The sequence below is a fragment of the Cryptotermes secundus genome, unplaced genomic scaffold (genome assembly GCF_002891405.2).
Source record: "Cryptotermes secundus unplaced genomic scaffold, Csec_1.0 scaffold68, whole genome shotgun sequence".
In the NCBI taxonomy this organism is placed as follows: Eukaryota; Metazoa; Arthropoda; class Insecta; order Blattodea; family Kalotermitidae; genus Cryptotermes; species Cryptotermes secundus.
In genome coordinates this window covers 926,414-952,674 of record NW_019722422.1, presented here as the reverse complement: position 1 = coordinate 952,674, position 26,261 = coordinate 926,414, and the positions used below count along the sequence as shown (strand labels likewise).

Genomic DNA, 26,261 nt, shown 5'->3' with positions numbered 1-26,261 from the left:
TAAAATCAGTACTTTCAAAGAGAAAAAATATTTGATGAAATGTTGGATTTCAGGGCTCCCGGCTTTCTATGAAAATCGTTACTGTTTCTGCTTCTGAGTTCTGACGTCATGTAATAGGCAAAGTTTCTGGTACTTCGAAGAGATATTTGACTTAGTCTCTGGAGGTCTCACAATCGAGAAAGGACCAAAAAATATTCACCTTCTTTATTAGTTGCCTTTCGTCTCTTATACCGAATAAAAAATATTGTGGAATTCATTTTTTAAAAGTCTACTCAGCGAATACTGACTCTTTTTAAGTGGGTCGCCACTGCACGTGGGTGGATGGGGGTAATCAAGTGTAAAGAGTAATTAGTTTAGTTTAGTTCCTTGGTGTGGGGTACTTGGTACATTGGCCACTAACTGGTCTATTGTACTAGCCCCGGATGATAGATGATGAGTGTGGAACAGTCAGTGGAGTGAAAATTGGCAGGGGAAACCGAAGTACTCGGAGAAAACCTGCCACAGCGCCACTTTGTTCACCACAACTCCCGCACGACATGACCTGGGCTCGAACCCGGGCCACCGCGGTGGAAACCCGGCGACTAACCTCCTGAGCTGTGGCACGGCCTACAGAGTAGTGGCGAATAAGTCGAATAAGCGGTAGTTGACAGCCGAAAAGAGGGGCTCCTATTTTCAGTTCGGCCAAGGACTATATTTCCTCATAGTAATTCTTTTTGTTCAAAAGCTTAAATATATCAGAATTGGATGGATTATTTTGAATGGCCTTGGAGGAAGATGGGACTGGATTAAGATCATATCATTGATGACTTTGATGCTAGAAGAGTTGAATAGCTGGATACCGTTACCATAATCCCAGTGGTCTCTGATGGTACTGTGTATTTCGTACCGATCAAAATATAAAAGCGGAGTTCATATGTCACAAAATATGGGTGAAGAAGTGGAAGGCCTCTTTAAAACTCAAAGAAATATCTTATGATGATGTTCTGCACAAGGCCTCCATTGTCTGTCGGTACATGAAAGCAAATATAAAACAGATATGTTTTTTATATAAAATTACTCTTAAACTTTATTACGCAACCAGCTTCGTATACTCATTTTGGGACGGTTCTTTGGAAAAGCCTTTGAAAATCTGTCCTCAGTTGACACTGGGACTTCTTCCTGGAGATAGAGAAATTTAGACAATAAGACAAAAAATGCGCTATCAAATATGAGATAGTTTCTGCGACCATGAAATACCCATTCCTACATATCTAGGGCAAATTGCTTATTTAATCGGTGCGAATGAGGGCTAGACCTCGACTTCTTAGCCACAGGGCCGGGAATAAGAATCAGATGCAATGTGAGAACTGGGAATAAAAGTTTACATCCGAATTCTTTGGTTCTCCTTTGCTCCACTTATTTCTGTTTTTCTATTTAGGGACAAGAAAATTGGATCAACCATCACGTGTTAACTGTCTCGACCCTCACTTGACACGTTACTTAGTCCTGGTACTTGACAGGAATCTGGGTCAGTAAGTTAAGTTTACGGCCGCGCCACAGCTCAGGCGGTTAGTCGCCGGCTTCCCACAGCGACGACCCGGGTTCTATCTCAGGATGTCATGTGGGATTGATGATGATAACTGTGGCACTGGGGCAGGTTTCCTCCAAGTACTTTGGTTTCCTCTGCCAATTCTCATTCCAAGAAATGCTCCATATTCATCTAGTATCCGGAGCTGGTAAAACTGGCCAGTTAGTGGCTGACTCACCAAGTGGACTCAGTCTCCCCCCAAAACACGAAACTAAAAAAAAAGGTTAAGTTTATGCTGATATAAAACAAACATTGGAACACTTAGAAGAAGATGAGTGGATATCATTATGTGTAAGTTCAGTAAGAAGCATCCAATCCAAACCCCGTCAATAGTCACTAATACACGTGACAATGCAAAAGATACTTGTACAATTTATTGAACTAGATCTGTTGAAAGCATGCCAGAATTTCTATTACACATTGTGAAGTACTTGTGTGCTACAGGCCTAAATATAATTCCGAGAGCTTAGACCTACTTTTCTGTAATCTGTGTCCATATTCAGAACAGCTGAAATCTCAAGCTACGAATCTTTTCAAACTTGGATTCATTTCTTGACATTTGTCAGGAGGGCAGTGAATTGAGGCACAGACATGAGCAGATGAGGTGAGTATTCGTATTTCCAAATTTTCAGGATAGACGGATGTGCTGATATCGGTTTATGCCAGTTCTTCTTATAGAGTTTCACTCTATAAGCTCGAATTGCAAAGAAATTTCATTTTTGCCTTAACCAGTGGAGTCATTCCCTTTGCTGACGAATTTGTTCCAACTCACTCTAACTGTGCATGAAATCTTGTAAAATGACCCTCACAGCGATCCCTAATCTCCTAAGTAGTTCCGATGTGCTTAAAAATACTAGGTTAATCCCCATAAATAGTACAATGAATGGGTGTTCTTTCATAATACATTTTCTCAAGAGTTCATACACTCTGAAATAGAAGAAACAAGCTATTGCAGTCTCTTTGTTAGCATATGTAAATAATCAGGAGCTCGCTTGCATTGGATATGGACCATTGAAATGCCAAGTAGAATAGTTGATGTTCACAGAGAAAGGAATAATTTTTGTCTTGGCCGAGCAATCCTTTACTCCCTTGTCACTACCATTCAGCTGCAAGTTGCACTCACGTGATGCAGGACACATTCCTGGGATAATTAGCTCGTACTATATATGCAATTGCTTCTGTCGATACAACAGAACAAATGCGTAACAGTGGCGGATTTTAGTTTAACCAATCAAATAACAGTGTCGTTTTATGATTCGTTGCCCTGACCACGCGACACCATCTATCCGCTGAAATTGGCACTAACTTCACTGACAAGCGGCGGTCACTTGGTCGGTATAGTTCGCTTGCGGACTAAAACCAAGGAGTTTTTTTATGTGCCATTTTATATCATCTTCATATTCAGTACCGAAAATTTCTGATACCCTGGCTGCTGTGTTATTACGTAAGGGCAAATACTGTTATAAGTTTATGGGGCTAGAACCGAATTAATAAACTCTGTTCTCTGACCTGATATTAAAAAATAAATTGACAAAAACACAACAGTTACACACCCCCAAAATTAATTTGTTTTATAAATATATTTATTTACTTAAATTACTAATGAGGAGTTTGATATTACGCCTACAAATATCTGTTAAGAGTGTAGTCTGGTAGTTGCTCACCGACTTTCCGGAGAAAAATACTGCCTCAGTATTGTCGTTCCCGAACCCTGAAAATGGAGACAGCACTTTCCTCCGGTAAACATTCACATTTGCCAGACTGTATGTAGTCACATCCAGTGGTCACCACCCTCAGGACATTAGATCTGAGAATGTGAAACAAATAATATCTTAATCGCTCTTACAGTTTTGTACATAATTTTATTGTTCCTTATTCTCTATAATGGAAACTATATACTCGTGTGTAGCACGTGCGTCGCACTGGCCGTCAGTTTCACATTAAGCGTAGGCATAACATTCCTACGCCCTTTTACAAGCACTTTCTGTTATAAGGAATTTAATTCTTTGAAACGTTTTCTAATTGTATATAAGGTAAAGGTAAGGTAAGCCGGTCACAGTAGTCGAGCTGTCTAGTACGTAGTACTGTCTTCGCTCGCTCTGAAGCCGGGATCGTGGGTTCGAATCCCACTCAGGGAATGGATATTTGTTTGTGTGTGTCTGTGTGTGTGTATGTGTGCGTGTGCGGGCGTTTTTTTTTTTTTCTTTTTGCGTTTATGTACAGCTAGAGGCCTTGCGACGAGCTGATAACCCACCCAAGGAGTCCTACCTAATATCTAAGATCTAGTAAACCAAAGTGAATCAGAGAGTTTCAAGGCCCAAACTGGGGCTGTAGCGCCAAAGGGGGGAGAAAAGTGTAAGATAAAGCTATCCCTGTAACCTGCAGTGAAAGCCCATATGGTTGTGAGACGTCGAGGCTCCTATATTTTCTCCAGATATTCGGCTCATAAATGGCGGTTAGTTTTGATATACCGGGTATCCGGATGAAAGTTATCCAAAATAGAAGTTGTATATCTCGGAAACTAATTGTCATGCACATATCCCGTTTATATCATCGGAAAGGAAAACTCTGAAAGTTTTTTTCATACCCGGCTTACGCGCATGCGCCGCCACATTTGTGCCACCCTGTCAAGAATCACCTGGACAGAGAGATGACTGGGATATGAATTGGCTTGGCCTCCTAGGTCGCCAGATTTAACCCCAATGAATTTTTTCTTGTGGGGTTATATGAAGGACATGGTCTACCAAGTTAAGATCAACGACCTTCAACACCTGAAAGCCCGCATAAGGGACGCTGTGGCTACGGTAACACCAAACATGCTTCAAGTATGGATATTTGTCGTACCACCAAGGGAGCCCACATTTAAATTCACTGAGAAAGTTATATACGCAGAAAAAAAAAACTTTGATGGTTTCCCTTTGTAATGGTGTAACCCATTGATGTGTATAATACATTCTTTCTGAGATATAATGATTTTATTTGGGATACCTTTCACCCGGTCATCCTATACAAGTAGGGCTACAATGCCCAAATATACCTTCGTCACTACTACTAATACTTAAGTTATTTCTTAATGATTATTGAAATAGTAATATGTAATATCAGATGTTTCTTCGCGCTCCATGGAGGTAGAATGACCGAGGCTTAAAATCCGCAGAACATTCTATGACGTCACAAGCATTTATCAAAGGTTTGCTAATTCCCTGACGCGTCGCAACAGAAGTAGGTGCAGAACACAAAAGTGTAGCATAATATTTCTCAAGTTTTACGCAAGAACAGGGACGTAATTGCTAGTAACTGGCAGTTATGTGAAGGGAAATGGTTCGCTTATTGCTACATTAAAACGGTATGTACCTCGTGTGAGTGAATACGTCTGTAAGTGTTGCGGTGTGAACAGGGATGTATGTGGGAAACATCACGAATATGACAAATACAGACTATAAAACTTTCTAAATTTCTGGTAGTAGAACCCAAAAGTTGAGCATTTCTGTACTAACAAAGCTCGCCATTTTATATGATCCTGGCTCATTTCCATCTTCCACACTACCGAATTCCGTAAGACTCATATAGTTAGTATTATCTTTACAGTTCATTATTAAAAGTTATCACTTTCCAAGGGACTTTGCTAATTAAATTATGAATATATTGTGTTTCTCCAACGCGTCCTCCCATTTCAGCGATTTGTTCGTCTCACCATACCCTCAGTCAGTCCACTGCCCTAACAGTATCTCTACTTTCCTCTTCTATTCCTGTTACTCTCACTTGAAACATTCGGCGTACATGAGACGCTTCGTTTCAATTCAGTTTCTTAGGCAATCGATATGATTTCTTGGACGCGGGATCAGCTCGTCGCAACGCCTCTACCTAACACAAACACAGAACAATCACAGATATTCATGCTTTGAGTGGGATTCGAACCAACGATTCCTGTGTTCGAGCCGGCGAAGATATTTCATCCCTCAGATCGTGCGGCCACTGTGATCGACAAAAATATTTCTAAATGACCAATATACGTACACCCGCAGGGTAACATTAACTTGTTGGTTTCAGACTGTGCAGTTTTCTCATATAGTAATTTAAAAATGGTATATAAAACACTAGCTTGACCAAGGTTACTCAGCGTCTGGACCACCTAAATCACAAAGATAGTCTTACTTTAAGGCCGCGCCAAAGCTCAAGCGGTTAGTCACTGGCTTCCCACCGAGGCAGCCCGGATTCGATCCCGGGTCTGGTAAAGTGGGATTTGTGGTGGACAAAGTGGCGCCGGGACGGGTATTCTCCGAGTACTTCGGTTCCCCTGCCAATCTTCATTCCACCAAATTCTCCATCATCATAATCACCCGGAGCAGGCTACAATAGGCTAATCAGTGGCCGCCATGGAGGGTGGACCCAGTTGGACTCAACCCCCCACTAAGAGAATTAAAAAAAATAATTTTTAGTCATACTTTAGATGTAGTCGTATTGTATTCAACGACGCTAATAATAACTCAGATTACATAGCGTCGAATATTTAAGGATGAATTTGAAAAGATACGGAAGGAAGTCGTAAAGGAAAATAACGAAAAATCTTAGTCAGGATAGTCAGTATCCCCTCCGTGACTCGAACCGGATTCCTTCTAAATGTAAGTCAGAAGCATCGCCTCTTTAGCCAGCTTTCCTTTTAAAATATTAATCATTATGTAATACATCTATCCAAAACTGAAAGCTTATTTGATTCATCTCAAGTCCAAATCTCTCTGTGAACGTATACAAGAACACTGTTTGTCCCTCCCTCAGTATAAGAGACTAGCTTCACAACTGATACATCTTAAAGAAGTAGGATATTGAGTGCGAAAAGCATTAAATTTGATCAAGAAAGGCCAGTTGGTGCGGATTACATTGGCCGCAGGATCTCAGGGTCACTCGAACCCTGAGATCATGGCATAAATGTCTGTGTCTCTGTTGTTCTGTGTGTAGGTGGCGACCTTGTAATGGGCTGATCCCCCTTCCAAGAATCCTACCGACTCTGTATAGGAATAAGAAACTGAAAAAGCGGGAAAGATCCAAAGGGCTGCAGAAGCATAGAGAAAGAAAGCGAGAGGGGTCAATTTGTCGGTGATTTCTGAACACTCTAATGTCTCCGAATGTACAGGGGGTGGACAGAAATATGGAAACACCTCATGAAATGCACGCCTGAATTGAAATGTTTATTTTAGCGACGTTTATGGGTGACGCTGTCGTATCTGCCCAACACCACTACCTGTACAACCTCCGCAATACGTTGCAAGCTTCATTTGTTGCCGAGACAGTGTTCTGTGCAGTTTTTAGTGCATGTCAGAGCTAACACTTCAAGGAGACTGAAAGCAGTTCTGCAAGCCAGAGGTTGTCCTACACGATATTATTCATGGTAATGTGTTTTTTGTTGGGTGTTTCCATATTTTTGTTCATCCTCTGTAATTTCACGTTTAAATAATTATTCGATTCTCGAGTTAAAGAGATTGGAGATAGTTAAAACATACTTTAGCTATAAGAAGCTTCCTTCTAGGTGTTAAAAAAAATGTAGGATATTCAACTGTCCATTCAGATGTAAGAGGCACGGGAACCTCAAAATAGCAACACTTTTCGGATCTAGTCATCACACAGAGCGGCCCGTTAATGCGTCTCTGTTTCTGTAGAATGTTACATGTTATGGAATCCTGTCACTCTTGACACAAGGGGTACTCAGGTGTCCGTGACATTTGTTTCAGTTATGCTGAATGTATTTATTGATGTTGAAATTCTCACCACCGAACTTTTTCAAATTTGTTTAACGATATTTTTACAAATATTGAAAAAAAAAATCCAAGTGATCTTGCGATAAATAAACAAGTGTAAACGTTCTTTAATGTGTCGTTTTTACGTTCAAAGCGTGGTTCCTGGCATGATCAGAATTGTGCTCTCGAAAATAAATGTGGAAAACTATTCATAGCTTATAAATAATTGGACCTGCTTATATGATTCCAGAACGCCTCTGTGGTTTAGTGGTCAGAGTTCCTGGCTGCAGATCCAGAGGTCCTGGTTTCGATTCCCGGCGCAGTACCAGATTTTCTGACAGGTAGTGAGTCTGGAATAGGGTACACTCAGCCTCGTGAGGATATTTGAGTAGCTATATCAAGGAAAAAGCGGCTCCGGTCTAAAAAACCGAGATTAACCGCCTAGGGTATCCGTTGCCCTGACCACGTGATGCCTTCTATCAGCAAAAGTTGGCATTTATATCGCCGACAAACGGCGGTCGCTCGGTCGGTATAGTTCGCTTGCGGACTACAGGCCATGGAGTTTGTTTTACATGATTCTATATTACAAAATTGTAACAATATCGCATGGGTTTATGATAACACAGTCAAAGCTAGAATATTATAGGCACTCATTGATAATAGTAATTATTATTCCGATAGGTGGTCCTGGCAACAGTAGTCTCTCTCTGTCGTCACCTGTCGTCATGTTTATGAAAATTCGCATTTAGAAGAGCTGTTTGAAATCTCTGTATTTCTTTTGTACTATTGAATGGCGTGACGTAAGAACCGGATTGTGAGTACGCGCTAACAAATACACATACATGAAGAGCACTGTCTTCTGGGATAGAGCAGAGCCACCTGCTTTCAATATGGTTTCTTTCTCGGCTTATTCTTGTACCCTGAGGATTGAGGCAGTAAGTTCCTCCGAAACGTCGGTCGACTTTCAGGGGACTACATGGCGTTATATCACAGAAGATACTACTCTTCATAACTACCGCTGTGAGAACCTCAATTTCCATATGACTATATACATATACTCGTATTTGTTAATCAGTTGAAAATTCAGGAAATTGATGTATGTTTTGACTAGCTGGCTTTCACACTGTACTTACCCTGGAACTTGAGGACTGACATGGACAACTGATGCTGGAGGGTAAGGAAGAAAGATATGAAGCGGATAAGGAAACAGAAAATTCTGAGAATAAATAATCGTCTCCTTCCCTTGATATGACACATACCGCACAGAAAACGACGCGTCCAACAATTTTTCTATTGTTGTGTGTGTATTCGTCGCCGCAGTAAAATTTTTACCTAGCCGTTGCCTAGCAACGATAGGGGGATACACATACAGAGACACAAACTGCACAGGCAGAAGGGAGAGTAAGGTGTGTGTCTGTGTGTGTGTGTGTGTGTGTGAGCGCGCATATATATATATATATAGAGAGAGAGAGAGAGAGAGAGAGAGCGGGATAGGTAAATGGGCTAATGAATTGATGAAAGTGTAGACAGATAGACGAATTGATCTTGGAATTTTATTTAATTGTAGGCCTGACAACATATAATTTGTATATTCTTCAGTAAATTAATTTACATATGTACATATAAATGGTAGGTTATTTCGAAGTGGGGTTTCATATTTTTTACAACTAAAGTTAATATAAACTCTGTAGGACTTTCGGTTATAAATGACAATAACTATTTCAGTTGAGGAGAACAGTTTGAAAATGTGTATATCTGCCCTTGTTTTCTTCTTAAAAATTAAACAAAAAAAAAATGACTATACATATATCTTGTTTATCCTTGCTACAAGATTTAGCAATCTCGAAGACCTAGTGTATTCATGAAATATAATCTAAACATAATTTCAGTATGATATTTTTAGCCTTTGTGTTTTCGATATCATGAGTTGAGATTAGGCAGTCCAACATTCGCTCACAACGAATTCTCTGCGAACATTAGCTGTATACACACTCTGGTTTGGTGACAGCTCATTGTGTGCACATCTTGAGTGAAGTGCAGAGGATCATGGGAACACAATAACCTCTTAGCTCTACAGGTAAAGAAGAGGAAGAAAAAACAGTCTTCTTTTTCCGTTTAGATCTTCTCACATTACAGCTCATTTACCTGGGTACAGGAGGGTATAACAGTAAAGAAAGCGGTGTTGTGTCTTCCCTTTTGTACCCGCTTCCTGTAAGCCGCGGTCCAGCAGCAAAGGACGATAATCCTCTTCTGCTGCATCACAATTCATTACAGCACATTCATGTGGTATTCAAGGAGGCACTAAAACATTAGTAAGTACTCTCTTGAGTCACACACAGTGATACGAAGATGCTATTAGAGAATGGATATGTTTTCTTCGCTCTTAGATTATCTCGCCCGCAGAGATTATTTAGCTAGGACTGAAAAGACAGGATGATCAAGGTTTATGCACCATGAAATATAGCAAAGGGTGATCTTGACCTATTTCAAAGCAGCGTGGAAAGGTTTAAGAAAACCACGAAAAATCTCAGTAAGTACAACCAGCGACCTGACGTATGTTAGAACACAATGCTTCCAGCATATGTGTTAGACGTTTTAGATTCATGGGAGGAAGAAGTGTGGGCATTGGCTGTATAGCTGTACACATTCTTAAACTCGGCATTAGATGGAAGTCACTGGTCAGCTAAACGTTCCTTCCGCTTACACCCAGGGGAAGAACCCCATTTTACCAATTGCATAAAAGGCTGGGTCTGGACGCTATGAAGGAGAAGAGAGTCTCTATCCTTCTCTGGAAATCGAACCTCAATTCCTCGGTCTTCCAGCCCGTAGCCCAGTTACTATATCGACTGCATATTTATGATAAGGGCAATAAAATGGATCCCTTACTGACAGAGTCTTAAAAGTTTTTATTATTTATATATGTAAAGATAAATAAAATGATCCATGTAGTAGGCCGTGGAGACTCATGGGGTTGTGAAACGTCGAAGTTTCAACATCTCGACAATTGACTCACAGACGGCGATAAGGTTGTCAGCCTTACACCCCGGCCGCCTTTCACCCCCTAGGAATATTCCTATGGCACAAGTAAGCAGGTAGTTCAAAAGAGGAATTCATTATCGTCCCCTAACTAGCCACCAGTGTGTCTGAAGCTTTGAGGCAACCAGGGCAAGACCTAGAAGCAAGCATGTATACGGTACAAACTACATCACGGTTCAATGTATGGAAATTAGGTCTTGTAATCCTGTGCTGGGCCTGTCACGGTAGCCTAGCGGTCTAAGGCATGCACTGTCTTCGCTCGCTCGGAAGCCGGGATCGTGGTTTCGAATCCCACTCAGGGCATGGATGTTTGTGTGCGTTTTTCTGTGTTTGTCTACAGGTAGAGGCCTTGCGACGAGCTGATCACCCGCCCAAGGAGTCCTACCGTATGTGTAAGATCTAGAAAAACCGAAGTGAACGGAGTTCATGGGGGTAGGCCTAGGCCCACTGGGACTGTAGTGCCAAGGAAAAAAAAAATCCTGTGCTGGTGAGGCTGGCTAGTTCATCTGCTATTGAGTCTCTACAGGACGAACTGAAGGAATCCACATTACTCCTCTGAGGAGCCGGTGTGGAGATAGCGGCCACTCACAAAGCTTGCTCTTGCTAGGAATAAACCTCCATCGTCAAGACTTTAGCAAACCACTCTGTTGTCTGGCCTATCCAAGCTTCTTCTCTATAATCATCTATAAGTATCTGAATTTTGGCCTCCTCTGATCCCAGGGTTAGTTGAAGTGGTCCCTCAACCTCTTCAATATTAGGACCCTAACCCTTCTTTCTTTTGGGTGGGAATCGAACAGCTTTCGAGGAATTCAATGAATTGAATTTCTTTAAGACATGTTCTTGGTAACTGTGTAACTAGGTTTTAGCGTAGATAGCATATATTATGTTTCTGTATCGTATAAACAGTCATTCCTCTACGGTCTATTCTTCGACATCCTGCTACAAAAATCTTATTTCAGCATTTTAAATTTGTTATTAATATAATAGATTTGATCAAAGCTTTGCCAGACAACAGCTCTGTAAACTCGATCCAGTACGCAACAATTAATGGGGCCGTATGGAGGGAGTTACGCAACCCGTTTCGAAGCAACGGTTAGGTAGACACAAGCTGTGCCGCCAGCAAAAATAGAGACGGTGTTTGCCGCGGTGTCTGTGCTGAGTGCTTATAAGAGAAGTGAATGCAGTGACAGAGTTAGTTCAAGGGCAATTACGAGTCAGTCGTAAGCTGGAGGAGTGAGTCCAGAAGAATTTCTAGTTCCGAGGTTCCAGAGTGATTGAAGGTGAAATAGCAAGAAGACTGCATAGTGATTTGACGTGCTAGTTACCGTGTTGAGATCCCTTGCTAGGAGACGACTAGTGAAGACTGGGAATTCTAGTGCGTGTGCAACTGTGGTTGGAATGTGTACAAATCAGCGATAGCTCTATATTTAAATGTGAATGAGATAACTTGTAATCAAGACGCTAACAAATCCAATCTTCCGAACTAGAACCTGTTATTTTTGTCACGCGTACCCCCGTACTTTCACACATGATAATATCATTAATTTAAAGCGCATCGGTCAATGTATATTTTCCCTAAACAGCATTAACAAGTTAGTGTTTGTAAATGTGATAGAGTTGTATTCTGTTAGGTAGGAACTACATTTTAAAAATTAAAACATACATGATGCTTCGTAGTGTTATATGATGTTTGCTTAGTTATAATGTAATTACATGATAAATAGTTAAGCTTGTCTCACATTCTGGATGGTGCTACCACTCAGTAGTACTTAAAATACATATTTTCCTTGCACGTCTCATTAAACAGCGCAGGGGCGTCTCACAGCAGATATTGTATGTTGGCATTGTTACTGGTTCACATTTAGAAAGTATATCGACAAGGAGCCCCTCGATAGAACAATATTAATATAATAGTAATTTCGAAGAGAAAGACTTTCTCGCAGTAAGTCGCAATGAAATTGTGGAGAGTGGTTGTAGAGGAGGCCAAGGCTCACCCAGGGGTGTAGCGTCGAGTGGTAGGTAGGTAGGTAGGTAAGCCGCAATGAAAACTATTGTCGTTACATTCAGTAATATAATCACGACATGAAACTTTCTCATATCATTGCGAAGGGGTCTTATGTTTTTGGGCGGATCAGTAAAGTTGGCGAAACGCTAGACAGCTTGGAGCTGGTGACGAAGGAGATCTCTAACTCTGGCTAAGAGCCATGCGTTTCATCAGCTACCGGTTTCAGAAATGATTACTGGGAATCTTAGTTATACTCCAATAGGCCTAAGAGAAATCGCCGACTAAGAAATAGGCCTCTAACGTTGACCATTCTAAATTATCGTTGGATTAACAAAGATGGACGTTTTGTTAATTTAATTTTACACTTGACTAAATAACTTGTTATTCAGACTGGGTTCTGTACGGATAGACAACAATTAAAGTACACCGTTTTTATGCTATTAAAATGCGTATTGCTGTGTTGTTTATTAACGGATTTTGATCTATGCTGTTTAATGTCTTACCGGCAAGCGGGACAACATTTTATATTTGTGGTATTCATGTCTTAACGGTCTCGGGTTATTCCTATTTTAGCTTGATGACCCCAGGTACCATCTATGACACACGATATCTATTGTATTTCTTCTATGTAGACCTGTATCCTATATAGGTCTATCATACATACATAATGCAATATGTAAGGTAAAGATAAAACCATCCCTATAATATGCCGTAAAGACCCACAGGATTGTGAGACGTCGAGGTTACCACATTTGCTCTAGAAAGTCGGCTCACAGATGGCAGTAAGAATGTCAGCCTTACGCGCCGGCCACCCTTTACCCTCCAAGAAGATTCTTGGTACACATATCTGTTAGAGGCTGAGTCGACCCCAGGGACATAGTGCGGCTGGAAGGATTAGGTAAATTGAAAAAAAAAAATCCACCTAATTGAGACTCGAACCCACGATCTTCCGGCTTGTAGCATAGTGCCTTAAGTGACTGCGTTACTGCGTGCCCCTAATATAATATGTACTTAATACAAAGCTCGATAAATGTGTTCTCCTTCTTCTGTTAGGCCTGTTTGTGTTATGAAGAATAGATATTCACTAAAATTTATATTAATACTTTTGTAATCTTTTGTTGAAGTTTTCACATTCATTTATTGATATTTTGACGCTTACTTTCCACCCATTTTTCTCTCATTCCCGTTAATGTAGCTAGACAAAGAGAAGTACCGCTAGTCTAAAATTGTTTATTTATCAATACATTTTTTCCTGACTGTATGCATATAGAGAATGGCCCAAAAGTTTGTTAACTCTTCTGTGAAATGCACAAAAAAAATACGTTAGAAATCCCTTCATTACATACAGATTCATTCATCAGTAATCTGTCAGACGACAGGTCCACAGTCTCTTCCTAAACAGTTCCTCCACTTAATGCGATCTTCTGTTTTTGGAAAGAGACTATCCAGGAAAAGTGATAATGTGGTAATTTTTAATGTGGTAGTGAATTCACAATAATTTTTTAATAAAATCCTCCGTGTTTAGTGCGCAACTCAAAACACTGTGATGCCGTTCTACAAGTCGACTGACAGACTTAAATCTGAACATTCTAGTTAATGTGAGAAAATGTTTTAAGTTAACTGACTTTTGAGGAACTCTGCATCTCGGGAATAAACCAAAATAAGACGTGGTCTGACACAAAGAATTTTAACAGAGCTACGTATCAACTGATCGTGCTGCTGCAGGACCTCCTAGAGGAAAACGGGGAGGTTCCTTCTGAGTTGGAACAGGCCAAAATATTTATTTGTATTTGATGTTTATGACGATTAATTGTTTAAAAATGGAAAATGAATTTCACAATTGTCCCAATGACAACGTATACAAATATATTTTCTCTCAACAATTATGGAAATAAAGACATTTTTTCTTACGTTTGTCCTCTCCATGTTCCGAAAATTTGGCACAGGATTTTTCAAAGTGAAACCCCATTTTTGTTTACATAATATTTTATTAGTTTGAATACTTCAGAAAATTAAAATGCATACATTTTAAACTCCTTCATATTTACATTGTTAAAAATAAGACATAATTTGGCATAGCTGGTTCGAAACAATTTAACACTGAAATTATTAAATTTTTACATACAGTTGCAAATAAAATTTAATTTTCAGTGGCTGTATGGTGGCGAATGGTTTTATTCTGTTCAGCAATAAGTGGAGAAATAAATTCGTAGACCATATAAATAATATATAGATATAAAATATGAAGACTGTTTCTGATATCTGTGACGAGGAGTTAAAGATACATGCGGTTCATAGTGGGAAAGAACGTGGACTGATGGCTCTGAGCACAGGGTGGGCACGCTAAGTGAAGAAGGAGTTGAATGCGCTGCACAATCTGTCGGTCCAGCTCATCGCCTGCTATTGGTCGGGTAATTGAATTAAGAGGGATGCAATGGGCGTGATATGGCTAAATTTACGATGCTGTCGGAGTTTATATAACGTATAATGATAGAGTGACTGATGAAATGGGTAGAATTTGAAAGGAAGCTGTCCTGAATTAATCGAGGTATTATGCCAGCATTTTCCTGCAGAGACTGAGGAAAACAACGGGGACTATCATTCAGGATAGCAGTTGTCCCGTCCTAGATTCGAACCAAGTCTAGAAAATTACCGCTACATCAGCTATTTCGATATATAAGTTGGTGAACGGGGTCATGATACAGGATTTTCATCGGAGAACGTAGAACGAAGATGTAAGGGTAATGGCAGAAAAATTGTAATTTTAATTGAAACAGAATGTGAACTTGTGAATTCGGTTAACTGGTCCAAGTAGAAACCAATGGCTGGCTTTTGTGAACATGATTATGAATATCCAAGATTCATAAATATAAAAAAGGTAAAGCTTTCCCTGTTAACAGGCCGTGAAGGCCCATAGTGTTGTGAGATGTCAAGGCTCCCACATTTTCTAGATAATCGGCTCACAACTGGCGGTGAGGTTGTCAGCCTTACGCGCCTGTAGCCCTTTTCCCCAGGAAGATTCCTGGTACACATTTCTGTTAGATGCTGGGTCGACCCCAGGGCCGTGCGGCTGAAACGATTAGGTTAATTGAAAAAAATGTAATGACCTCATCGGGACTAGAATCCACGACCTTCCAGCTTGGAACATAGTGCCTCAACCAACTACGTTACCGTGTGCCGCTTAGATCCATAAATATATAATTTCTTTGTCTTTGAAATGCGAACAAAGGAGGCTGTTGAGCTGCGCTTGATTAATCTAACAATGCTTCTTCAGGTGTGTATTATATGATTAATGCGAATCCGAATTGATTTGAAAGGAAATGGCCGTAACGTATTTTTGAGATCGTAGAGTACATTAGAACTCTAATTACGAAACTCTGAAGATGAGAATTAGCCTAATTTACTTCATGAGCTTCATACAGAACAAAATTCACATATTTCAAGAGCCTAGAATTATATTGTGATACACGTTTCCTGCTGTACGTCTACTCTTCAGTCTTCAGTACTAAGCAACTATCAAGTTTTGCTTCACTTCACAGCATTTTAGTTTACGTTAAAGAGACAAGGTCTGCACTTTGCACGTAAGTGATATTACCTACAGCAAGGTCTCTCTAAGCCCTAGCTTGTCACCTTTCCTTGGCAGAGAAATACAACAGCGGATGGTTCAGAGTCCACAGTAACTGTAGGCGCCAGATATATTGGGTGACATTCTTGTTACGAAATGTATTACGTAGAAAAGCCACGTTTTCTAATGCATGGAAGCATGTTTTATCCCAAAACAAGAGAAGTATGTTGACAGAGAAGCAGATAACATGTTATGTAAGCTGGCGTACGTATATAGGAGGTACCTTCCTTTTCCACTGCCATCCTGAGATCAGAATCAGCTGAGAACACGTCGTTTCGGAACCGAGAAATGTCCAGGTCATAGGTCACTGGAGCAGATGTTAGTGTGTAGGCATGGTACTGCGGCACACGTGCTAGGATGCAAGAGCGAGTTCTGGCGGCGGCAGTGTTGTCTTGGCAAGGCGGTAGTTGCAGACAGCGCGCGCATGCTTACTGGTCGGCCACTGCAAAGCCTTTCTCTTTCTCTGTCTCTCAGCTGTTTCTCCTTTTGCCGCTGCGTCCAAGGGTTCCTCAAACCGACGTCAGGTGAGCAGCGGCACGGGTCGAATGGACCGCGTCTTCACTCTTCACAACAGGGCCGCGCGCGCTTTTTTCTGCATTTTTTCCGAGCGGTGGTGGGAAGAATGGGAGTGACGTGGGATGGGGTGGGGGTAGAGACCACATACCTCACCGAAGGTGTCTATAATTTTTTTATCTATATGCCGAATCCTTTCGTTAAATTATTTGAGTGAGAGTGTATATGTGTGTTTACGCAGTAACTTTAGTATTTGCTTTGAANGGTGTGGAATGGACATGCAGGCCGTGCTTATAGCCGTGTGTCTCCTACTCGTCTCGCCTATTACAGGACACTGGTGGTAAGTGATCTGCACACGTTCCCCCACCCTAAACCATCACTTTGTACCAATTTTCATAAGTTTGTGGGTTTAGAACACGACATATGTCCTCTTTGTTCCTTGTCTTTGACGACCTGGAAGTAGTACTTCCTTATTCATGCAGTGCTTGTGGACTAATGACAGCGCTTGCGCGTGACTCACGGAGAAGAGCCTCCATTAGAATCCAGGTTGAGGCATGAATATTCAATGATGTGTATTGTATTGTCCTGCTAATCGTGTATTGTGGCTTTACGAAGCAGTTCACATTTGCTTCTATTCTAAGTGATTTGTGTAAGAATATTCGACACGTTCTTCAGTTAAGGGAATGTAGCTTTTGTTAAGAAAGGTCAGGTAAGAATCTGACACCGGCTGTAGCTTACAAGGTAAACGCTTAAGGGACAGTCAGCAAAGTGCTACATTCATAAGCTTCTGTTTTCTTATTGCCGATCAAGCGTAGGAACGCTTATATATATATTTTTTTTAATCCATATGTTTTATTGGTTTTCCATCCACTGACGAAATCTTTCATTCATTTACTGTTTATTTACTTCTAATTTTAATTTAGTGACTTAATTGTTGGTCATTGTTAGATATAAAACCAGGAAACACAGAACACATCTCTGTGCCTCCATCCATGGAAGAAAGTTTTGATACTGAACATTGTACGCGTTTCTACCGCTTCATAAATCCATTTTTAAAAACTGTTTTACAGAATATTATAATAAACCAGAATCAGGTAATATAGCACGTAGTGTCTTCAGCTACTGATAAGGAACGTTATAAATTTCCATGGCATTAAAATTGTTTCCTTGCTGCATAACGGACACTGTTTAACATATAAAGAGATCCAACTTTGTTTACTCCAATTGAAATTGGAAACAGAACGACATACAAATATTCGAGTATTCTTTATGAAATTATGAACGAACCTTCATAATCCAACATATTATGTTTGAGTTGAATGTTTATATAAAGTTAATTTAAAAATTTCAAAATAAGTACATCCAGAGTATTATAAACTGCCTTATAAGGAGGCCTGTACTACATCTCTTGTTCTATAAGTGATCTATGTAGTGTTGTTTTGCAGCCAAATAGGCAGACGCCCGCCGAAATGTGTCTATGGGATGGTTATTGAAATATGTTCCTTTTTGACAACATCAGTGCAGACGACTGGCTCGGCCACGTCCAGACACTGAGTCTCAGGCACTCTCATATGCTTTCAGACAGCCCCATATTAACTGTAAACATTAATAATTATATCAGTATATAATATTAATCACATTCTTAGAAAATAAGATATAAAAAATTTCGGTAAATGCAATTAAAAAGAGAGATACTCCATAAGATGGCTACCTCCAGGCTGTACGAAAGTTTATTTTTATTGTTTTAGTTACTGATAACAGACCTGAGAGGTATTCTGGTTTGTTTAGAGTTTGCTGTCGGTGGAGAGAGGCTGGGAATTAGGTCATAATAATTTGGGGGGGGGGGTCCAGACTATTTAAACGTAGTTGATCATTTTTCTTTTTCCGACACGATGGCGTGGCTCATTGATTAGTACCATTCTTTTTGGAAGATGCTTTCAAAGTATCGAATAAGTCCATTGTTTTGGGCCATATTGTGAGAGTAACCTAACCTGTGGACCCAGAACGGTAGGTTCGTGTGCACCGAATGAAGGAAATATTGTTAATTTCCAAAATCTAACGATTTAGCAAAAATTGATGCTTGAGGAAATTCTCACAAAATAAACTTAACAAGGAACCAAACATTTGAATTGCGCCCAACCCCACAGAAAACTCCCTGTGTTAGTTTTTAATGTGATCATTTTATTAATTTGAATAACTTAAGGTCACAGCGTATGGTCACTGTTTTTGTCTGATTGTGAAAATTGTTTATAGAATATCTCCACCACATGCTATTTGTAACAGGGGTCTGTTAATTCTTTTACGTTCACTTTTAGTTATGCACGCACGCACACAGGAATATATACACACAGATGTAAGCACTATAAATAAGTAACATTTAGTTTATCTTCGGTATTCAGCTTTTTCAAAGAAGTAGGTTCGTCATACACACTATCCTAATGATGTGTTATATGTGATTTCCAGCGCATACGTGTGCCAGCGGGTACGCTGTTCTACGTTCCAGAGAGATTTATGTTTGTTGTTTGTGCTTCCTCTGCATTACGCGAGACTCACAGTTCCAGACGAGGAGTCTGTGAAGGGATTTTTACTGTTTGCACGAAGTATCTTGTTGTAGCCCAGCAGTCAGAGATTGTTTGCGTCACAGAGAAAATATTGCGCTAACTCTTCTGCGCTGTTGTGTCGTGGCGTGAACCAGTAGGCCCATGTGCTGCTGCAATAGCGCGCCCTCTCCAAGTTACGTAAGAACGTGAGACAAGTAGGCGTTTCGTATTTCGACTCCACGAACTGTCTGTTGCTTTATGTTGTGGGCGAATACTCAAGGACACCTATTTAAGATAACAAAAGTATTAAGTATAAAGTGTGCTTACCAAAATTTGTTAAATTTAATTTCGTTTCCGTTAATGCAGGTCTGAATGAATGTCTGAAAATTTCTTTTTCTTGGAATTATACAGCCCTTTTCGCGGGTTGATGCCGAAGTTGAGAAATTAAACTGAATTGTGTGAAGTTGAATTCGCCACTGATAAAACAATCGAATCATGCACGATGTGGTACTTGAGCAATTGTACTATTGATGTAATTGACGATGATGGTTATGATGATGATAATGATAATAATGAGAATTTTTAAAATCTTCCGTCATTTGAACCAGGAATAAAATAATAGATAAATATGAATTTAACTACTTATCAGAATAGCTTTTCATTATCATAAGTCCAGCAAAAATGTCGGTAAGAAGCGCATACCGTTCTCTATATATTTGAAAAATGTATTTTTATCCCTCGAAAGTTTCGTACACCATAGGCCGTGCCATGACTTAAGCGGTTAATCGCCGATTTGGCATCACGGAAGCGCCGGTTAAATCCCAGGCCAGGTCTTATGGTATATGTGATGGACGGAGTAGAACTGTGGCCTGTTTCCTCCGAGTATTTCGTTTTCTCTTGCTAATTCTCATTCTCCAAACAGCTCTATTAATTAATCGCCTTATAACGGCGCTTATAGTCTGTGTACCGAGAGCGTCATTAAACAAAAAACAAATTAACGTAGCCAATGAAATTTATATAGAAACATTAGATGTCAGGAATGTCAGCAAAACTTCGGCCCTTCAGGGCACTGTTTTAATTTTGGAATGAGCCAAAAATCGCAGGAGCCTAAGTCAGGTGAACAAGGTGGATGGTCCATTTATGTAATGGATTTGTTAGCCAGGAACTCGCGAACTCGTGAATTCTTCACGCAAGCTCCTTATACTTGACAATACTTCTAACATTTTCGCCTTGACATTTCAAAGGGCTTGGTTTGGAGCCTGGGCCTACCGCAAAGCATTGCAGCAAGAGCTGAGTTCAATGCAGATAACAGAGGCATTCAGATAGAGGGCAAATTCATGTTCGGACAAACTGTAACGAAGGGATTCGGATAATTAAATTGTCGGGCTGCTTATTGGTCTGTTCAAGATTTAAAAGAACGGATAATGTATTACGAAGTAGGATTCAACAATTTAAGAAGCCGCACAGTAAAGGAAGGTCAAGATGAATAAAAGAGGTTGAGAAGGAAGAAGTGTTTGCCAGGGAAAGAAGGCTGTTGGAGAGACAAGCTCTCATAAGATTAACTAATTAGGCAACCGAGGAGTACAAGCATTAGAGTTGAGGTCAAGAGTCTTTCTTTGATGTGCAAGAACGGGGAAGTGTTTCAGATTTTCTAAAAGTGCATTGATGGCCATCTGGCTGCTATATTCGAATCCATCTGTCTTCATTTATTTATAATTTATTTAAAATCACTGTCAGTAGCTCATGGTATATGACATAGACTGATATAATGATTAATGAATAATGAAGTGAAACGGATCTGGAAGGAATTGGTCATGGTACAATTTGACATACTGTCGCGGAAATTTCATGGAGGAACTGAAGAGAAACTTAAGTAAGGATAGCTGATTTGCGGACGGAAATTCGAAACCAGGATATACTGAATAAGAAATAATAGTTCTAGTCATTCAATAGCGATATTTTTGAGTGCATATCGGGCTGACATATCTTCGAGAATTTATATTGTGACGACACACAAAAATAACCACTCTCAGGAAAGACCTGTGCGTGAAGCCTGCTCTTCGACTGCATATAAGACACAGCAACTATTCTCATACATCACGAGGAAACTAATCCCGAGTCGTAATCAGTAAAATGTAATTTTAAACAAAAATAATAAGAGAGATATTATGCATTTTTACGAGACGGGATAGCTCAGTAGGTATAATGAAAGCCTGCGGGCTGGACTGTCGACGTTCGATTCCCGAAAGGGAGAAGAGATTTTTGTCCTCCCCACAGTACCAAAATCAGCTCTTTGGCTCACCCTGACTCTTATAAAACAGACTGAGGGCTATTTCCGCTAGAGGTAAAGCCGCCAGAACGTGAAACACAGTTTTAACTTTGACCTTTATGAAATGTAATAGTTTTCATGAAGTTTGCTAGCAGTTATGTGGAGTTTAGTATTTCATTAACCGTTAATAATAATTCTTATTTAAGATCTCGCCTCTCACCCAGCCGATCTCCAAGTCCCGTCAGTGGGACGCGCCCCACCGGCTGAGAAACATAACAAACATAGCGACTTGGGTCTCTCTCGTAACAGTCACACTTGGGTTCGTCTGTATTCCTCGGTTGCGGAGAGGGATGAAGTGCGGCGAGATGAACTGCCCTGGCGCTGATCCATAAGCACGCACCGCCAGGGAGATTCTTCATCACGTCGCTCTGTGTAATGATGTTGACCCCTTACTTGTTCTGTTTGTCCGCTCCCTTGACCTGACCATTCCAACATGTTTACCACCCACACTGCAGCAACTGGGTAACTCTCATTGTACAGTTAACTCAGTGTTTCAAATACGCATGTATAATCAATTAATTCGTAGCGTAGTTGGTTGAGGCACTATGCTACATGCCGGAAGATCGCGGTTCCGAGTGCTGATAAAGTGGAATTTTTCAATTTACCTAATCCTTCCTCTCAGTGTTTCAAATACGCATGTATAATCAATTAATTCGTAGCGTAGTTGGTTGAGGCACTATGCTACATGCCGGAAGATCGCGGTTCCGAGTGCTGATAAAGTGGAATTTTTCAATTTACTTAATCCTTCCTGACGCACTATGGCCCTGGGGTCGACTCAGCCTCTAACAGAAATGAGCATCAGGAATCTCCCTGGGAGGTAAAGGGCGGCCGTCGCGTAAGGCTGACAAACTTACCACCATTTGTGAGCCGATTGTCTAGATAATATGGGAGCCTCAACGTCTCACAACACTATGGGCCTCCATGACCTGTTACAGGGAAAACACCGTTCCTCCTGCTGCGGTGCAAATGTTGCATATTGATGGCGTGACGTATTCCATTATTGCGTGCACAGCCATCGGCGCCAACCGCGCAGAAAACACCATTTCTCTGTTGTTGCTTACGGACCGCTGCCTAGTAACGGCCGGCACAGTTCTTGCCTTGAGCAAATACGCCCTAATCTTCCCTAATTGAACTTGGAGTCATTCATATTGTAAACTGGGTATATTTTTTAAAAAATCAATACCGCTTTCTGATCATTTTGTACGCAAATTTAGAAGTATTGCTTTTAATATACTGCTCTATTATTTATATAGAGCTTAGTAAAAGGAAAATTTGTCCCTGTGCTCAACGAATTAAGCACTTCGCCATGAAGGCGTATGGAGGAGTGGATGTATAACTCCATATTTTCTTGACCTTGGCACTAGCTGGATGTGAGTGGTCAGCTTCACGTCCCGGCCGCTTTACCCCCGGGGAAACATCTCCCGGTACCCACTGGATAGGAGGTTGGGTGGACCCTAGAGCAGGGGAGAAGAGAAAATTCTTGACCCTACCGGGACTCGAACTCCGACCCCCTGAGTCGTTCAGCCCGTAGCCAGTCGCTATACTGACTAGGCTACCCCGGCTCCTTTTACGTAGTAGAGCTGAGTACAGAAGAGAATTCCTATCTCAAAACAACACGGTCTTTTCTGGTTCTGCTTGGTTCAACAAGGGACTCAGAGTTTTATCTAGATTGATCAGTACGGCGGCTTTAATGGAACCGCACGGTTACAGATGAAATGTGGACCCTTTACCTCCATACTTTTTTTGAGAAGCACTGAGATGAGATATAGGATAGTCAAGATTTTTTAACAGATTCCAGAAGTTGGAGTTATCATTTTATGTAATGGAAATATTTTCTTCTGTGGCCCAGACTAAAGAGTCGTACAGATGTCGTACAGGTTCGGAACACGGATACTTGCTTCTCCTGTAAGAAAACGTGTGAGAAGGAGACGTGTGAGAAGAGAGAAGGAGACAAGTGTTTAAGCCTGAAGATATTACGACAGAATATCGTCGAAGAAGATATTCAATTAGGGAAGTAAGTAGCACGTTATTTATGGTGTTAATTAGTATGAAAACTGGAAGGCATACAGAAAAATAAAGCTTAACTGTGGACCAGTATCCATGTGGTCATACAGAGAAGGGTAGGATATTTGTCAGGCGGTCCCATATATGCTGTCGGGGTTTAGTGAGGGGGTGGTTGGCAGTTACGTGAGCTGTTCTTCAGTGTGTTTCCTTTTTACTGCAGCAACAGAGAAATGGTTTTTTGTTAATATTGACTTTCGCGTTTCTCTTCATAATAGGAAGTGTAAGCACATAGGTTCTCTATTGATAAGTGTTCAATTTAAAACAATAATCATTTACAAATTTCACTTAAACCTATTTTATTCAGCTCGCTTGATATTTAATTTGAATACGTGGAGCCGACTACAGAGAACACTTACCTACGACGTACAAAGCGTAGAATTTATTTAGCGTCTAATGAAAATGGAAGTGACGATGAATGTCGAGGTGGGGGGGGGGGGTTGAAGAAAATGTCCTTGTTATACCCGGCCTTCGTCCTGTATGGACTGAAGAAAACTACGAATCACCTATTAGGATAACGATTTGTAATCGAACTGAGGATTCTACGAGTGGCGAATGCACCCATCTAAATAGTTGTGCACTGTCAGACCACTAAGACAGGTGAGCCTTGAAAGAAACAATTTATCTACACATTTACATAAAAGCCTTAATGTTTCTCTTTGAATCACTTGTATGCACAGTCTGCCTCATTCGCCACTGCATATGCTAGCTGCCTACGCACTAGGCCAGGAAAGCGGGCAGATTCACCGCTCCACTATAGACACAACACTGTGATTCCCCTTCATGCGTTGAAGTGAAAGAGAGAGAGAGCGACGGTGATGTTTACATGGCCAGATCGCGCCCCTACGTTTCAGTACTGGCCGATTTCTAGATAAACGTTGTGCACCATCGCGGACCGCGGAATTAACTGATTGTTGGGTAATAATTCCTTTATATCTCTAAAGGAAATAGGCTCGAGATATATGTGGGGTGTTATTTTTTATATTACCACAAATATGTGGTGACAATTTCTTGATTCATCGCAGAAAAATCGCAGTTCGCAGAAAGACCACAGGATCTGGGTGGATATTTGAGCTCTCAGAGAGAAAAGTGAAAGTCAGGAAGGTACAAGGGAGGATCAAAAAGTTCTTGGAATTTAGTCTTATGGAGACAACCGCTTCCTGTTTAGACAGGCGGGGGTGAGTGATCAGCAGCAGTTTGTGTGCTATCAGTGGAGTAAGCTGCTGTAGACACAGACACGTTTTATGCAGAATGTCGCCGTGGCTGACCTGCATCATGACAATGCTCCCAGTCACCTTCCTCGCGGCGAAACGCTTGTGTAGCAAAGACCCAAATTCCAATCATCACCCAGCCATCATATTCTCAACAACTCATTCCATGTGACTTCTTTCTCTTCCCGAGAATCAAGATGGCTCTCAAATTTCGTCGTTTTGAGTCCTTTGAGGAGATTCAAGAGAAGGCGACAGTAGGTCTCAGAGCCATATCAGAAGAGAACCTATAGAGATTCTTCCAGCAATGGCAAGACAGCTGGAGTAAGTGTGTATGTTCAGAATGGTGGCACTTCTATGGTGACTACGTTAGCTTTTTACATGTGTCCTTACTAAAAGCTATACCTGAACTCCGGGAACATTTTGATCCTCCCACGGTCTTTGTGGAGACAGATAGGTAAGTAGGTTGTCAGATATGGAGTTAGACCTCCGCAGCAGCCACTCCCTCGCATACCGTGAGCTCCGCATCTCCCGGTGGTGCCCCACGTGCTCATACACGGTACACGTGTAACTGCACTGTGGAGCGGCGGACAAGAGTTTGGCAGCTTTCAGTTATTTCTTCTTCTTTACTCTCGTAAGTGTTTGTTTGGATTGGAGGTGGGTCTCTTGACACCTAACGTAAAGTTAGACATGCCTAGGCATAATTAATTAGCGAAATAACGCCGTGTTAGCTGGTTTTGTTTTCATTACACCGCCCGTTCCATAAATAGTAAACACATAGGATGGCTTACCGAGAATTGAAGCGTTGAAATAAGAAGATGATAATTTTCCAAATATGAGAATAACGGGTGTCCAGAGGCGCTTCGTATGGTTTATCCCTGTGGAGGCGGGAAGTGGAACACATGTTCCTGATTAGACATAGTAGATTATTTGATACGAAAATGAAAGCAATTTTATATAGCCTACACAGATTTCCCAATATTACATCGGACATTGTTCATTATCTGAGGTGCAGAATAATTTCTATCGACCTTAAAGAATTTGGTTTTACTCATTTTTAGATGAATTTTTGAATTCATACCAACAAGTTTTCATTTAAAGATTAAATGCATTAAAATACCATACGGTTCGCTTTACAGAATTATCACTTATACAAAGATTGGCATTTAACTGTTTAAAATTTTTTGATCCTAATTTATATGCTGCCAGATACTCAATATTTACATAGTTCTGTTAAGAATTGTGTTCCGTACATAATTTTCTCTATTACTCAGAGCGTTTCTAACCCGTAATTTGTATCTAAAACATCATCGGATTGTGACATAGATGTTGCATCATAGTAACTATTAGAGTTATTATATTCTCTTTTCAGCATATGATGTGAAGAAGAATTTTTGGAAAGAACTAATCGCGTACTCAAAGTTAAAGTCAAAGTCACCTTGCTACTGACGGTCAGTCAGTCAGTCAGTCAGTCAGTAAGTTTTGGTGTTGAGCCCTATCTGGAGCTTATGACAAGACATTTATTACTGTTTGACAGTTAAGGTCTCGTTTTTGTGGGGCACCCTCTCTGACGAGAGGTCGGATCTGTCTTTTGTATATGCTGCTGGTCCTTGCCAACGCAATCTTTCTCGAGTGCAAGTCCCTA

The 26,261-nt window shown here is 40.7% G+C and overlaps 1 protein-coding gene across 1 annotated transcript in view; it reads left to right on the top strand.

The window, feature by feature from the left end:
* The first annotated feature begins 16,748 nt into the window (after positions 1-16,748).
* Positions 16,749-26,261, top strand: part of LOC111861269 (protein Wnt-6) — a 92,391-nt gene continuing 82,878 nt past the window's right edge. The window contains exon 1 of the mRNA XM_023845703.2: positions 16,749-16,818. Coding sequence (XP_023701471.1) covers positions 16,751-16,818 — 68 coding nt within the window. The 5' untranslated portion in view covers positions 16,749-16,750. The remainder of the gene's footprint in view (positions 16,819-26,261) is intronic.